Consider the following 16,928-nt stretch of genomic DNA (forward strand, 5'->3'; position numbering starts at 1 on the left):
GATGTCAAAAGTACAAAACACATTATCCCTCACTCCACTCTGTACAACCTCCCCCACAACATGTGCCTCCCTTTCAAACAAGGTGTGAGGCAATTTGATTATTGCAGCCCCTCAGCTAATTAGAACAGGTCAGCCACAACAGTCTCCCAGTGTTTAACGGCATCCTGCCTCCACCACCCGCCCCCGCGGCCCCCAGACCCTGCTATCGGTGGTTAGTATCTTTCCATGCTGGCTCGTGTCTTCCCGTGCTGGCTAGGCTGCCTTTTCTCCTCTGAGAGCCTCTATGGGCAGGATAAGCCTGGCAAGGCAACCCCCCCGATCAGAGCCTGCTGCGGGCGCCTGCCAACATCAATTAATCACCAATTACAATTGACACGGCAAAAATGCATTTGATATGCTTAAACTTAATTAAGACATTGCTACCAATTTGGTAAGCCTAATTAAATAATTGGAGAGAGGGGAATGGTCAGGGAAGGGGGACAACGGAGGGGTGTCCAGTTTATGTCTCGCTCGGGGTTGAGAAACGGATGGAACGTCAGCAGTGACAAAGATGAATTGGAAGCACAACTGGAGGTTTTTTGTTTTTTTTTTATCATATTTTAAGTAACTCAATCATGCAGCCAGACAGGACGGGGAGGAAGAAAAACAAAAAACAAAACATAAAGCAGATATAAATTACGCAACAACTAGATGGGTGAGAGATTAACAAGGCTCTGTCTGGGCTGTGATTGGATTAGACAGCGCTAGGAGCTGTGTCGCTGCAGCGGGTGGCGGCCCGACAGGGTGCAAAACGGGTGCAAAAATTTGAAGGGCGTGTTCGAGTACCAAACGTGTCGAGAAACAGACCGGGATGAATGAATAAGTGAAATGTAAGAACAGTTCAACCCCTTGAACCAGTATGGAAAGGGAGAGGGCTCAAAAAAACTCACATAGATTCATATCTAATGGTCAGAGGTTGACATATAACAATAAAATATACAGTATATATCCAGTATATATAACATGTTTACAGGTTTAATCAATGGATGCACACATTAGAAAAGCTGAGAGCTTTATGAACAACATGAGAGGAAATGAAGAGTATTTAATGCGTAGGTACATGCGTTCAATGTTCAATGTTCAATGTTCAATGTTCAATGCACGTATCCGCTATAAGCGGCAATATGTGCTAGTAAGTACATCTACTGTACTGCTCTGCTCTAAAGCCAGTGCCTCCACTAGAACCAGTGTGAAGCTGCTTGGTGTTGACGCTAAGTAAAAGGAGCTGCCGCAGAGTACCCTGGGTCAACCAGGAGTTAAAACTTCCTGCTACGCTTGGCCGACCGTTTTTTTTTTTTTTTTTTGGGTTGCTGTTGTTACCGTGTCGGCGAATGAGGCCACAGGGCGTCCTACTCGCGTCTCTGAAGGAAAACAGGGGGCCGGAGTGAGAGACAAAGAGAGAGGGAGAAAGAGAGAGAGAAGAAAGAAGCAGCAAGAAACAGTAAGAGGGAGCAAGAGGAATGACGGAGATGCAAGAAGGAGAGAGGGTGAGCAGGAAGACGTCCACAAATGGCAAAAGTGGTGACATGCAGCGGCCTATTTTATAATATCTATATGTGCCTGATCTAAAAAGAACTCTGCTGTGTGCGTGAGCAGATGGGAAACCGGCTCCTGAGCCTACCAGGAGAGAGGAGGCCATTCTGTGACTCATCCCAAACAGAAGGTAATTTCGCTGGAAAGGAACGACGACAGCGAGCTGCACAAGGGGATCTTTCTGAGAGGGGGGGCAAAAATACAGCGAGTGCTAAGATCAGCACAGGAATGTCGCAGAGACGCAGAAACGCCTCAGCCGCCCGCTTCCAGCCATGCCGCGTCACAGCAACACAGCGAGAGTTTTGTCAATATACCTAAAAACATTGAAAGCAGACGATTTAACCGTCTTTGAAGTGCCTCGCTTCTTCTGTAGTCAACACAGATGTACTGGAAACCAGACACACACACATACACTCCACCCTGTACCTTGTCAGGGCCTACCGCTCACCTCCCCCCGTTCCCTCAACGGCTGAGCAAAGTCCCGTGTTTTTGTATAAACACAGCCACCTGCCTTCCCCAAACAAGGAGCGGAGACAAAAGGAGAGAACGGGCTGGGGAGAGCAGAGCAGAGAGGGGCAGGGTGGGACACTCCGGCAGCACACACACACTCTCACACACACACACACACACACACACACACACACACACACACACACACACACACACACACACACACACACACACACACACACACACACACACACACACACACACACACACACACACACACACACACAGATATACTGTATATATATATATATATATGCACAGTATTTGTATACAGAATATATAGACACACATTTATGTTTCATGTATATGGGTATTGCCTTTCTGTTATTAGTATGGTTCATTACATACAGTATGTTGATTCAGTGTAAACATTCCAAAGAGGAGGAGACACGCAACCCCTGAGTCAGGCTTGTGGCGTTAACCTGTATCGTTAATCACGCCACTCGAGTTGAATTTCAGGTGAACGTGTCATCAGCAAACCAGCCAAGAAATTCCAAAGACACACTGAATGCAATACCTATGACTCATGTAAACAAATATAAATATCGATTTGGAAGTTGGTGAATCACATAAAAATGTGATTCTAAAGTGAAATTACTTCCTTCTCCCTCTCCCTAGTGTGACCGTCTGCGTACCACGTGTGTGTGTGTGTGTGTGTGTGTGTGTGTGTGTGTGTGTGTGTGTGTGTGTGTAAACGTTACATGATACCGATACCGATGTTTGAAACAACAATTTGGCCAATAGCCGATGCCAATTTTTTTTTGATTTGTTTATTTTGTTGTCGTTGTTATTTATTCCTCCTTTTGTGCCTGGGAAACAAAGAAATGCTCATTCTAAAATATAACTGAACTGTTTTAGTCTTTCAGCCCTTCATCACAATTTTTTTTAATTAGCACAAATTCAATCATAGAAATTTATGAAACAACCTTTAATATAACCTTTCATATGACAAAGATTAATTTTGTGAAAAATAACTGCTTTAAAAGCCTTTTTAGCCTGCTATACAACAACCTACTAAATGAGAAGAACTGTTCAGTACTAACATAGCCAAACAAAACATATTTTTGATAAAAAATAAATTAAATGTAATTAAATGTAAAAGCGATAGAAAAGCAATGAAGTTAAAATAATGAAATCAAAGGTAAAATACTTTTTGCCGTCCTCCGCAACACAGCCGGATGTGACGTAGCTACCTTACAGATAAGGTGAAAGTGAGGAGCCGACTCTACTGTGCATGTCTGCTGCGGTGGCTGGAGTTTTTTGCTGCAGGGATGGACGTTTTCTCGGGAATATTGGACATAAAAGGCTGACACAAAAAGCATGGATTTATATGAATTTGTTTTTTCTATTAATTAGAGGAGAACATGGAGGCTGTTTGGCACTATAGGGAGGGAGCAGATGGAGGATTTGGACGTGGTGGTCTCGTGTGGCACGGTTGGTCCAGTAATAAGTGAGCGAGTTGCAGCTCCAGGTTATAACTTGATTAAATTCTTATATATAATAACAGACACAAAATAATTTAGTATAATATATTTTATTGCAGTCTTTGTACATCACCATAGCAACATATCGTCACACTCATTTCGTTTTACCGTCGCCATTGCCATTCAGAAAGTGCCATTATCCCGTTCCCCTCCATGTGAATGTGCATGAGACCGCAAATAACCAACACAACTTTTAGCCAGCACAAAATTGATGCTACACAACAGATAAACATCTGCCACTCCCATTAGTAGAGTCATCTTATTTGCCGATAGGCCGATGGCATTTAGGTCGTAGTAAATCGATGCATCCCTAGTTCTGTTCAAACATTTCTGAATGCCGGCCCCTCTCACGCTCACTCTCCTTCCCTGACGGTCCCCCGTACGCTATAAATCTGATTCTTCTAGCGCCTCATGGACGATACAATGGTACCATTTGCAGAAAGGGAAACATATGGAGCACTTTAATTGGCTAATTTCTCTTGCCAACTCGAGGGTCTTTTTTCATTCAAAGATCGGAGAAAAAAAAAGACGGAAAAAATCTAGTCAGAGCGTCGGTGCATATTGCAGCACAAAGTGTCGTGCAAATTGTCATTGTCTTCCTACCACAGCCCGTCTGCTTGGTGGATTAATAGCACCATTAAGGAGGATCTGTGTTTCGCCGAGATGCTGGTTCCTCTGCGTGGGGATTTTTTTGGGGGCATTTCTCTCCTATAGTCTCGAACCTATCGTCGCTGAGCTACAGTAGGCGGCTACGCTAATCGTATGTGTGGTGGTTGAAAACGCTTGGGGGGGGGGGGGGGGGGGTTCATCTCAAACTCACATCTGGGGAGTTATTGTTCAACATATGTCGTGTGTAATCTGCCTGGCCCATGGCGCTTAGAATAATTATTTATATTTAATCGTTGCAGGACGGAGGCGCGTGGCACTGTCGCTCCCTAAGTTATTTTCCGTGTTCCATTATCAAAGTTTCAGGCTCAGGGCACTCAGGGAACGAGGGACTAAATGGAGAGGCTGAAGTGGTCGGGTTTATAAAAACATAATAGGCTTGTCTGCTTTGATAAGGAGAGGTTGTGCATAAGTGCGGAGGAGATAAACACACACACACACACACACACACACACACACACACACACACACACACACACACACACACACACACACACACACACAGACACACACACACACACACACACACACACACACATACACACACACGGGACTCCAAAACATAGACACAAAAAACCAACGCAAGTCAGCGACCGCGCACACAAACCCAGTAACACACTTGGAAACGAACGCACGGATACACACACATACAAACTGACACCGTTAATCACACAAATACACAAAGACATCAGGAGGCTTTAAATGTGATAAAGTAAAGATGCTGGAAGTGAATAAGAGTAGAGGAGAGCAGAGCTGCAAGGCAGGTCCAGATCTCAAACTCGGATATAAATAACGGCATGAGGAATAGATGGGACTGAGGCTCAGATTGGGCAGCGTGAGGGCGACACAGCCAAACAGTCACACCATTTTTAAACGCGAGCAACAACTGATCAAGAGCAGTCAATCGTCCCTTCAAGTTGAATTTCCAGTGTCAGCGCTTTTGCAACTGCTCCGAAATGCTATTTTGTAGATATATTTGATTACGCAAATGTGGGATTTTGATGAAATAAGCAAGATGGTGTGATATCTGCGTGGCACGGTCGTGCGGTTTACCGATGGGCGGGGACTCACCCTGCTCCAGGGGTGGCGGCTTCACGCCGGTGGCTTTCATCTTGAGTGCCTCCTTGGCCGACATGTCGCAGCAGGAGCCCTTGTTGGTGTCCTGGTCGCTGTCGGCCTGGTCACTGTCGCCGTGGCCGCTGTCCCTGAGGCTGGCGCGCTCAGGATCCTTAAATGTGGAACTGCTGTAGACGGTGAGAAATAAAAGAGTAACCTAAATTAAGTCGGGCACAAGCTGCAGGTTTGGATTTAGCGCGTGTGGGTGTGTGCGGCGATGGAAAAAAGTCGTTGGATCAACTTCAAAGAACAGCTTGGATGTGCAAAATCGTTTATGGGTTTTTCAGAACTTAAAGTTTTGAAATGTAGGTAGGGATGTAAAAAAAAAAACCCCCACACACAAACAAAAAACAACCACTGAAGACAACATCACTGGTTATGATTTTCCTGAATCTTGGTGGCAATTCCATGTTTTATCTAATTTATTTGAAGCAAAAAAAAACAAAAAAAAAAAAAACATAAATTAAAAATAATAAGCACAGTGTCTTCAAAGTCTGCAGTTCTTAATGAGATGAAAACTGGAAACTGGACCGTTAAAAGTCTCGTCCAGTATTCGGTATTGAATAGAGCCAATACTCATGACAAAGGAAGAAAAAAAAAAAAAAAAGGCTGCAAAGGAGGCTGGGTAGTTTGTTTCATATATTCTGGCATGAATATGATATAAATAGTGAAAAAAAGAGATCATTTACAATCCCCAAAAGCTTAATGAAACAACTGACCCTCTTTCCCTTCAACCAAAAGCTTTTTAACGACACGAGGATAGATCAAGACAAATCCCTTAGTGGATCCATCAGCCTTCATTAGCTTCACGCTGTCACTGGGGACATTAAAACACTTAAAAGAAAAGGCAAAATGAGGAACTTGCAAAAAAATTAAATAAAACAGACTCATTTTGTGCTTCAGTCATATGTTTTTGAATGAAGTCGATCGCGTCTGAGACCAAATAAAGAGTGCAGGGGCTCATTCGCACTCAGACGGAAGGAGCGGAGCGAGGAAGCGGCTTTTGGTCGAAACATAACCCTTGTATTATGTTGGACAGATTTGACCCAAATGTAGGTGTTTATTATTACTCAAAGGCTGGTTAACATACAGCACTTGTTTCAGCTTGAGGCCAGGTGACTAGCGCTGGGTATTGGTACTCAGTACCTTTAATGGTATCGTTCGTAATAACTACTAAGTAGTATCGAAACACCTCTAGTCAAACGATAACTGCATTCGATCCTTTTTGTCCGACCTGTGATTGGCTCACTACCGCAGCAGCAGCTACGACACTCTGTTAAAGGATAGGCTCACAATTGTTCAAGTCTGTCTTTGAACAACAATCAGGCGTCCATATGAAAAGAGAAAGAGGTTTTTCTCGATGTAATCATTCCTCCTCCTGTCCTACTGACTATTTGTTTAAAATGACACAATACTTCATTGTACAGTTCTATCCAGTTATTTAGTAAATATTTCAATAATTTGAACACTTTCAAAATATATTTGTGTAAAAATAATTTGGATGGGGAGGAGTGGTGGCATTTTACACACCTGAATGCTTCCATTCATAAGAGAGAGAACAAGAGAGAGAGAGAGGATATAGAGTATAGAGAGAGTATACCCAATACTATCTCTATACTCTATATCCTCGCTCTCTCTCTTGTTCTCTCTCTCTCTCGCTCTGAAATTGAACTAAAGGTAGGCCGCTGTATTCAAAAAGCTTAAGGATTCATACAGTAGACATGACATGTGAGGGATCCTACGTTTTGGGAATTGACTCTGTTGCTGTCTGAGAGGGTTAACGCACTGACATAAAAAGGTCCCACTCACCATTTACTCACTCAGAAGCAATTGTCAGAAGAGCAACATGAGCAGAAGATTCTCAGTCAATGTAGCCCGAGCACTTATCTAAGATAGTGATAATGACAGGGAAAGAGACGAGGAAGTGTCCGAAACGGAGGACAATGTTGAACAAAACTCAGAGTTAAATGAATCATCCTCTCATAAGGAAGAAGAAAATACACAGGTTGAAAGAGAGGCAATGCTGATGGAATGGAAACAGAGCATGGCCACAAAGGCCTCTGCAAGTCAGGGAAGACCTTCCGTTGAAAACATCCTCAGAATGGTCCCAGGGCCGACCAGATTTGCAGTTACACAAATTCATGACATCAAATCTGCCTTTCAACTGTTCATACCGCAGTCAGTGGAGAGGATTATTCTGGACAACGCGGGTGTTTTTTGATGCTTTATGAATTGATTCAAATGTGCTGTCTTGATATTAAAAACAAATTATATTAAATTGCTCATAGAACTACTTTGATGTGAGTTACATTAAGTTATCATCATGTCGCGGCTACTGGGGCAGCCACGGAATAAGCATAAGAAATGTTATTGTTCCAAATCTTGTTTCCAAGACAAATATTCCAATTCCAAGACAAATATCACATGTGCAAGATACTAAAAATGAAAAAAGAGTGGTGTAATATCAAGGGAAACCTGTCCTGGAGTGGACAAAAAAAGTGGACAAAAAAACCTGATATATCTGGTCAAGTTTGTAATGAGTCAGTGACACAATGACCGATTGATATAACTACTTTTTGAGGAGGTTTAATATGCATATCTCACAATTTTGACTTCTATAGCACTGGCCATTTCTGGTATTGAAAAATAATTACAAGGGTTAAAAAAAGACTTACCTTTGAACAAATTGTTGCCTGCTACCCATATAATTAGACTCTGTGGGGAAATTGTCCGTCTGTGGTAGAGAGAAAAACAAAATTCATGTAGTTGAGGCCACAGGGAAACGTGTTTGTATGTACGGTGCTATGTAAAGAGATCTCCTGGTGACAGAAAACAATTAATAATGCAGAGAAAAGAAAGGTCGGGAAAGCAGAGCGGGTACAAGTGAGTAATGGCGGTGGGGGGTGGGCATGGGGATGAATTTAAACCATTTTAAAGCAAATCAGACATTTTGACTGGCTGAGCTGAAATGAATGCATCAGATAGACCATGTATGCAGAAATGCATGGTAATACCTGCCAAAGGTGAGGGCACTATGAGGAGGTTTTGGGAAAAAGGGAATGAAATTAAGACATTTAGGATGAGCTAGGTTGCCTCTTTGCTGCAAAGCCCTAGTTGGACCGGAGGAGGAAGTTGTTGAGACACAGCATTGGGTCTCAAATTTGCCTACAAAACCTACAGCCATGAGGTAAGGCGTCTGTTATTGTGGCTTTTCGCAGTCACAGCTTCTCTGGTCGTCTACGTCGCAGATCTGCTGAGGAGTCCAACCTCGAAGATGAATTGTGAAATCATCGGTCTCCCTGCCAATGGTCACATTTGCTTATACAAGTTATGTACACACCTTAAAAATGAATCAACTCCGGAGCATAGACGTAGACGTAATATATTTATAAGGTACGTTGACTTTTTCAAACCGGATGGAGGGACCGCGGTACACGAGATACCTATTCGGCAAAACACACCACTTCTGCGACAGACTAATCTCAAGCTAACGCATTTTTGCTTACGCGCGGCTTGTTTTTTTATAACTAAATTCCTTTTATATTCCTGCTGATATTTTTAGTTGCAACATTTACAGGATAGAGCATAATTCCATCTCTTTGACAGCCAGCAGAGGAACGGATTTCATAAAGCGCCTGGCACAAGGGTTCTATTTGACCAAGGACTCAACAAACATCCACATGGGACTTCGTGTTACATGGATCCATACCATAACGACGCACGCACGCACGCACGCACGCACGCACGCACGCACGCACGCACACACGCACGCACACACACACACACACACACACACACACACACAATAATCTTGTGCACACACTGTCACATGAGCAAACAGCGGAGTGTTCGGTCAACAACGTGCGCTGGGTTGTACAAACTGTACACTGCATCAACGGGAGGGAGCACAAACATTCTCACTCGTGGACACTTCATCTGGCAAAGAACGGCGTTAAACGAGCACTCTTTATGAGTCTTTTTCACCCTCTTTCTGTCCATCAATCTGTCTTTCTCTCTCTCTTACTCTCTCACTCTCTCTTTCCTTCTGTCCATCTCCCGCTTTGTTTCGGGGGTGTATTAGATCTTGGGGTACACCCTTACGTTTTAACTACCCTACTACCCAATACCATTTAAGCCGCTCACAAAAACAGAGCAAAGAGGCCAAGAAACCAAAAACAAAACAATTATTAAATGAGGCGAAATGAAAGCGGTAAAAGTAAATAAGTCGATATTTTCTGAAAGTGGGAAATAAATTATCTTCTTCAAAATGTTGTTTTCCGTGGAGGAACGGATGGAAACGTGCAAGATTTCTGCGTCGGATATCTTTCCTTTCCTCTTAGCATTGCAAATTATTTTCCTCCCAAAGTCCATTCACAGTTCTTCCGGAGGTCATTCCAGCAGATGTTATGTTTAGTGATTAATGGCTATTCGTGTTCTTATTTTTATTTTTTTTTCTTCCCCTCTCATCTATGCAGCTTGAGTCACAGTTGATAAAGTAGTTCAATGCCAGCCTCAGACCGCAGTGGATCAGAATGAAAAGAGTATGTGAAGGTTGGGACAGGCCACCTATGTACCATGACCGTTCCTGCCTTTGCCAGCACCTTTATTCGCCCAAACACAGAACAAGACCACAACCTTCGTGGAGATTAAAAGCGAAGCTTGCAACAAAAAGCTGGAGCCTGACCACACAATGTGAGAAGCCTGTTTTAAATAATCTGACATTGAAGTAATAACAGCTTGAGGGTTTATTTTTATTTTTTTGAAGGTGCAGTTGGAAGCCATTTTCCCTTCATTCATATGCCCCCTATCTACTTTTACATCCAGAGATTCAGCCTTGGACATGGGTTTCAATTAATTCGGCTGTGATCGTACCTCTGCCTCTGATCAGACTGAATAGAAAATGAACAGAAAACTGTTCCTTTGAGAGTTGCTGTTGCTTGGAGGGTTGAGCTTCAGCTCTCTTGTATTTATATAATGTAAAATGAAAAATATAAACCTCTCCATCTGCATCGGGGCTAGAAGGTATGGCATAAATTATTTTATACATTCTTTAAAAGGCGCACAAGAACAGGCTAGTGATTTTTTCCTGGACTAGATGTTGACAATTATTTAGTAACAGTTATCAATTCTGTTGCTCCTTTAGTTGAAATGAACTAATGCTGGAGTAACACACTCCTTTTCTCACATTACAAAGACGATAGGCTTGTGTGATCATGGTAGCACCAACCACACCCAAACACAACCGTTTTCACTTAATACTTCAACATTGTAATACATCAGTAGCCCAATGTATTGATGTTTGAAATTTAGATTGTTTAATTTATCATGTTTGCACAATAGAGACGCTAAATAAGCCGATGTAGGACGAGTCCGTGGCAGGCCGAAAACAACCAAGCTGATAATAAGATGGTAAGATGGCATCCAGTTGTTTTGATCTGGGTTTGAAACACTCATTCATAACAGTTATTCTCATTTTATATTATTGGGTGATGAGAAAATGCAATTAATTATTCTGATTTTTGTTTTCTTAATCGACCTATCTGTTTAAGGTCCTTAAAAGAATTCAACATACTTTGCAGACACCCATGAAAATAGAAGGAACATTCAAATGAATGTAACCACTAAAACAGAAAGAAAATCTTAGAATCATGCAGAAGTCGTTTGTTATGGTCATACACACATACAAACCTGCTATTACCTCCACTCTAGTTTTTTCCTAGACTGGCGCATATTCACTGTCCAGGCATTTCAGTACAGGCTACTGTCCAATGAATCGGGTTCTTTGTGCTTGGCGAGCCCATCCCTAGGCTACATGACGGATATTGCTGGGGAAAAGTTTTTTGACTCAAAAGGCAGCTGATTTATGAATCAATGGCATATCCCAAACAGACATTCTGCCATAAATATTTCAGATGCTTTATTTGTGTACACCAGTTAACACTAGTTGTGCTTGGCAGTCCGTGGCAAAGCATTTAATATTCAACATTTGGAATATCCAGCTATTCTCTGGAGGAGGTTGTACAAGTTTGTTGTTGGGGTAAATTTTGTGGATGTGTGGGTGGAGGACCTGTCTGAATTCACGCATGTTCAGGCTTTGGCCTTGGGCAGGACTTTCACCTGTCTGCTGACCACAATGTGTAAGGGCCCGTGACCTCTAAACAAAGCGCATCTGCCTTTGAAATTCAGTATTGGATAATGTTAGTTTGTGTACATCAGTACACATAAGTATTTGAAGTATTTGATTTTATTTGACTGTATTACGTTTTAGGAATCAGTTAGTTGGTCTAGTAGAAAGAAATTTTCTTAGGTAGCTACTGTGTTCAGTCTAGAACATATTGTGTGTAATCACCGGGTGGCTTGCATTAACATTTCACTGCATATATGTATGAAAGTATGTATATGTATGTGACGAATAAACCTCTTGAATCTTGAATCTTGAATCAAAGTTGGGTATAGACTGACACTGCAATAGGAGATTGATGGTTTCATTCAATTACAATAAAAACATCTACAATAAAAAAATACTCCATATCTCTATATTTGTTTCCATTGAAAAAAGGGTAAACCTTTATGCCAGATTGTGGAGAAAGAATCGCTTTTTGCTACTCAAACTAGGAAGTTGCGGATGGGCGTTTACGTAACGGGCGTGCGGAAAGGATCCCCCCTTCACCACGCAAAAAATTCATTTTGGGATTCTCACCATAAGAAATACGAGGTGTGAGCGTGTGAACTGGTTGTATGTGAGTCTCACGGTCAAAGTGTGAGACTTGGCTGCTCTATATAACAATTATTTTAAAGCATTTTTCGATAATATGATTTTTGTAATGCAAGTAATAACCCGGAGCAGCAACTTAATCACCGGACCATCCGCAGCATGAGAGCCACCACGTCCAAATCCTCCATCTGCTTCATCGCTGTAGTGCGCAAATGTCCACATACATCCTCTTTGAGCGCGCAAATGAATGAGCTTTGTCTGTGCATTGCAAACATTGTTCTTATTAATGTAATTGTTTAAGTGGCGTTTTGAGCCTTCAGCCAGTCTGGGTAGGTGAGCCGCCAGGGTTGACCTCTTCTGGCTTGAGTACAGTACTCTGTCTTCTTGGCGAATCTCTTATAGCTGTCTACACTGGCTGTGTAGACAGCGACAGAATGGAGAAAAAGTGGAGCTTCATACGGGAGCATTATTCATTTTCGATTTAGACTTGCCAGTCTAAATAGAGGAACGTCCGTTTCTATGGAGCCTGGTGTGTGGATTTGTGTGTAGGTGTTTTGTGCATGTCTGCGGTATGTTTGTTTGTCTATATCTATGTAGTGTTTATGTGTGTGTATACTGTATGAATTTGTGTGTGTGTGTTATATATTGTAGGTTGCACAGGGCGACAAATTGCAGTGTAGTGCAGCTTCTCTTTCACACATGATTGGACATCTCTCTTTCATGCGCCGGGACAAGAGCGGTCCCACCTCCCTTTATGCTGCAGTGATATGATACATGTCTTTGTCCTCTACTGTCTCCTATAAATACACATACATATGAGTCAGAGGAAAAAAAACCAAAACCTGCCCACTCTGTTTTATGAGAGTGTGCCGTTGTGTTGGTAATATTCAATAGGAGAATTTATCATCACAATAATCACAGTGACATTGACACAATACCAATATACATTAGGTAGCGTGTGCAGTGTCTGTTACTGCAGTTGAATAGTTGGTGGGTGGTCTGAACGGCGCATCGACTAGAAGGTGTACATACAAAGTGGACAAATGACTAATATATAAAAACAAGCAAAAACTGCACTTTGACATGGTGACATTGATTTTGTGTTTTCAACGGAAACAGGCAATATCTAAAAAAGAGAACCAAACGACCTCTAGAACCGAACGACCTCTACAACCGTGAAGGCGAAATTAACAATACAGGAAAACAAATGAGGCTGAAACGCCTTTTCTGCAGGAGCAGGACTTAATTGATTTATTAAAGATCTCTTTTGAAATGTGAGCCCTGTTACACAATAAGTTGGCAACCTTCCTTGCGAACGACTGGTCTGACTTTTCTGGCATCTCTTTATGAATTCAAAACCGTGTGTCTGAGATTGCAACCTGAAGTGATCTGAATGTAGTTTGTCACCAAAATGTGTGGATTTTTGAGGATCCTATCACTGCAGGCAGTACATATCATAGCGCAGTTATGAGTGTGTGGAAGAAAGGAGGGCGTGACAGACACACATACGACACATTGTCGCTTTATTGTGTGTGTGTGTGTGTGTGTGTGTGTGTGTGTGTGTGTAAGTAAAAGAGAGAGAGAAAAGAGATGGAGCAATTGGACTCCACCATGGGAGCTTACTGCCTGGTGTATTTCTTGGAGGACGGTCAAGGTATCTGTGCAACAGTCGAGAGGGAGAAAATAGGCAAGGATGAGGAAGAGGAATAAACAGGGAGTGACGAGAACAAAGACAGAGAGAGACACGAACGGGAGGAAGGCAAACAACGGAGCAGGAGAACACAAATAGAAAGAGGAGATAGAGACAGGACAGAGGGATGGGCGACAGCACTTAGGCGTTGTAGCGGCATCGTAATCCTTATGAAATGAAGACACCATCTTATCGTGCTACATTATTTGATTTGTAAACAGGTGTTACAGTGTCAGATACTTTAATTCCACAAATACTTGAATGCAATGAACCTGAGTTATATATTAATATGTTTTTTGTTTGTGATAATAAAGGGAACAGAGGACAAGGGAACAAAGGAAAAAATAGATGTGGGTGGAATGGACTAGATAGTAATTAGACACCATTGATTCCTCAGTGGCTGAAAAACAATTCTAAGTGATCAGCCTCCAATTGGCCAGTACTATATGTCTTCCTGCAGAGATCAGACCAATCAATCGTCGGGCTTAAGTGAACTCAATGTCATTATGAATAACTTCCTGGCCGTATCATCCACTAACTCTATATTAGGTTTGAAGATCAGGAAATAAAGTCCAATTGATAGGTAGGCGAGTGTGGAAGAGCCAGCGATGGATCTAAACAGGAAGTGGACTCGTCTCATCCGCCCATCAAAATGGCTACCAAGTTGGAACGAACTAACTTTGCGTACTGTCTAGAAAATCAATGCCACACTTTTATGTAGCGTGAAAACGTGGTATTGACTTTTATGAACCTACATTTAAGACGCAGCCAAAGCAGTTCTGAATCCCTTCCTGAACATCCACAACGATGCGGCTTAGAAGAGATCCATTCAGAGAGCTCGTTCTGGAATGAGCAGTTTGTAGAGGAGAAAAATAACATTTACTCATTCTCTTTGAGTTCAGTCTTTTTTGTTAGCTTTCTCATCGTCATGCTGCGCTGCACACAAAATGTTTGCTTTTCCAATTCACAGCCCCCACCCTAACAAAAAAAAAAAAGAAGCGATTGGTTTCCCTGAACGGCCATCTAGAGCCTGTCAACTCAGTCAGTCTTCCAGTTCGGTCTATTCTTCCTCTCCGACGTTGTTTTTCACTGATATCGCAAATTGAAAACGAAAGATAAACGTGTGGCTGCTCATTTCACTTTGCTCGGCTCAGTCGCCGCACGCAATTTCCCTCCACCGACGCAAACGGTCGACTTTTTGAAGAGCCTTTTCTTTCGACGAATGACTGCAAGAAAGCGTGAATCCGGTCCCAAAGTTAATCGCCAGGAACCATAAGCTCCCTAATGCGGCATCCTGAATGGCTATCTGCAATTGACCCATATCAAACTCAATAAGCCCACTAAGCCACTTAACCTCCGAGTGTCCCCAGTAGAGCATCTTAATGAACAACTGGAGAAGACGCTTGTTACAGTATACCGGCCAGCTTACAGGTAGGAATAGGGAGCGGGCACGACTGTATCTGTGGAACCTAGTCCCCGGGGAAAAAAAAAAAAGAGCACACGTACTCAACAAATTTAGGCGCGAATAACAGCATGCGGAACAACAAACGAGACAAATGGATTGTTCGCCCTGAGCAGAGACCCACAACTGGCAGATAAACAAACGTGATTTCTCAGAGATGATAAAAGTTGTTGACCTTAAGTGCAACATTGGCTAATTGGTTTAGTATAATTTAACCGAGTTTAATGTGGTCTGGCTCCAATAACACCGACTCAGAACAGCCGCTCTACATATCAAAATGCAAAGTTCACTCAGCCTAGTGTCAACATGTTAATTAGTAATTGTTGTTTTCAACGTTTTCTTTTTCTGTCCGTGCCAGTTTAGTGTGGCGAAGAATGGAGCTTAGAATTCCTGTTTTAATAGGAAGACATAACATTTTGGGGGCCTTAAGGCATGGAGAAGCAGAGAGAATGATAATTCCACTTCTGAATAAATATGTATGCACATATACAGTACAGTACATATCCACATAGTTTGACTCTTTATAACGGGTGGAGTTAAATTCTCACCATGAATTTAGGGAACAAAGTGTAAATTTACTAATCAGTGTTTATTGAAAGAGGAGAAATTCGGGGTAAAACAAAATACGGTTTTGTGGCACGGACACACTGACAACAAAAAATTAAAAAATAGTAAACCTCAATCCTGGAGTTACGTTGCTTTTTCACCATTGTAAGAAAAAAAATTCATACAGCACACATCACAGCCCTACCTACCATTACCTACTACCTTCTATGATCTAGTCCAGGCCTGGCCAACCCGCGGCTCGCGAGCCTCATGCGGCTCTTTGGCTGGTTTCATGCGGCTCTTAAGGGGCTTTCCCATGACAAGCGTCAAAAACTCAGAAAAAAAAAAAGCGCAGCCATTCATTCCCTATTAGGGTTATAAAATCGCTATGATATATCACTCGTTTTCCACCGCGGATCACTTCCTCATTTACTCAAAGCGGACAGCAGCAAGAGTCATGTCCCATTAACGCCTGTTTTATTAGTCCTAATGCCGCGTTTACACCAAAAGCACCGGGGCGGCGCGCCTCCATACAAAGTCAACGTATAGACGCGTTCCAGGCGACTGGAACGCGTCTAACGCGGCATTAGGACTAATAAAACACCAAATAAGATTCAAAAAGCTTTGGAAGTTTATTTTCAACACTATTGACATGGTTAGTAGTCAACATATAAGATGGATCAGCCAGCGAATTGCGTTGCGTATCGGACATCTCCGATGGAGAACTGTGAAGGCTGGAGGGGTGTGTGTGTGTGTGTGTGTGTGTGTGTGTGTCGCGACTCGCGAGCTGCAGGAGGAGGACCGACTGAAAGCTGCTTTAAGGGAAGGGACCATTGAGTTCTGGAAAAGTGTGCCAATGGAAAAATGCCCCAATGTCAAACGGGCTGCGCTTAAGATACTGTCAATGTTTGGGTCAACATACGTCTGCGAGTCTGTGTTTTCTACCCAAAAACATGTGAAACCAAAGCATCGATCTGTTCTGACTGACACCCATGTGAAAGAATTGCTTCGAGTGGCAACAACGGAATTCAAGCCACATTTGAAGAGGATTGTTCAAGACAAGGAATGCCAGAAGTCCCATTAAGCAACATGCATAGTAAGAGAAAAACGCTATTGTTAAATATTATATTTTTGTTTGTGGACTTGGTTGAACTGAGAGATATACCG

At 42.4% G+C, this 16,928-nt stretch overlaps 1 protein-coding gene across 1 annotated transcript in view; it reads right to left on the bottom strand.

Moving 5' to 3' along the window:
* pcdh17 (protocadherin 17) overlaps positions 1 to 16,928 on the bottom strand; it is a gene marked incomplete at its 5' end in the record, with an annotated part of 74,196 nt that overhangs the window by 33,592 nt on the left and 23,676 nt on the right. Inside the window, 2 exons of the mRNA XM_079998302.1 lie at positions 5,304 to 5,476; positions 8,024 to 8,082. Of these exons, the coding sequence (XP_079854428.1) occupies positions 5,304 to 5,476; positions 8,024 to 8,082 (232 nt within the window). The remainder of the gene's footprint in view (positions 1 to 5,303; positions 5,477 to 8,023; positions 8,083 to 16,928) is intronic.

This window comes from Zeus faber, assembly GCF_960531495.2.
Source record: "Zeus faber genome assembly, chromosome: 3".
NCBI classification, from domain to species: Eukaryota; Metazoa; Chordata; class Actinopteri; order Zeiformes; family Zeidae; genus Zeus; species Zeus faber.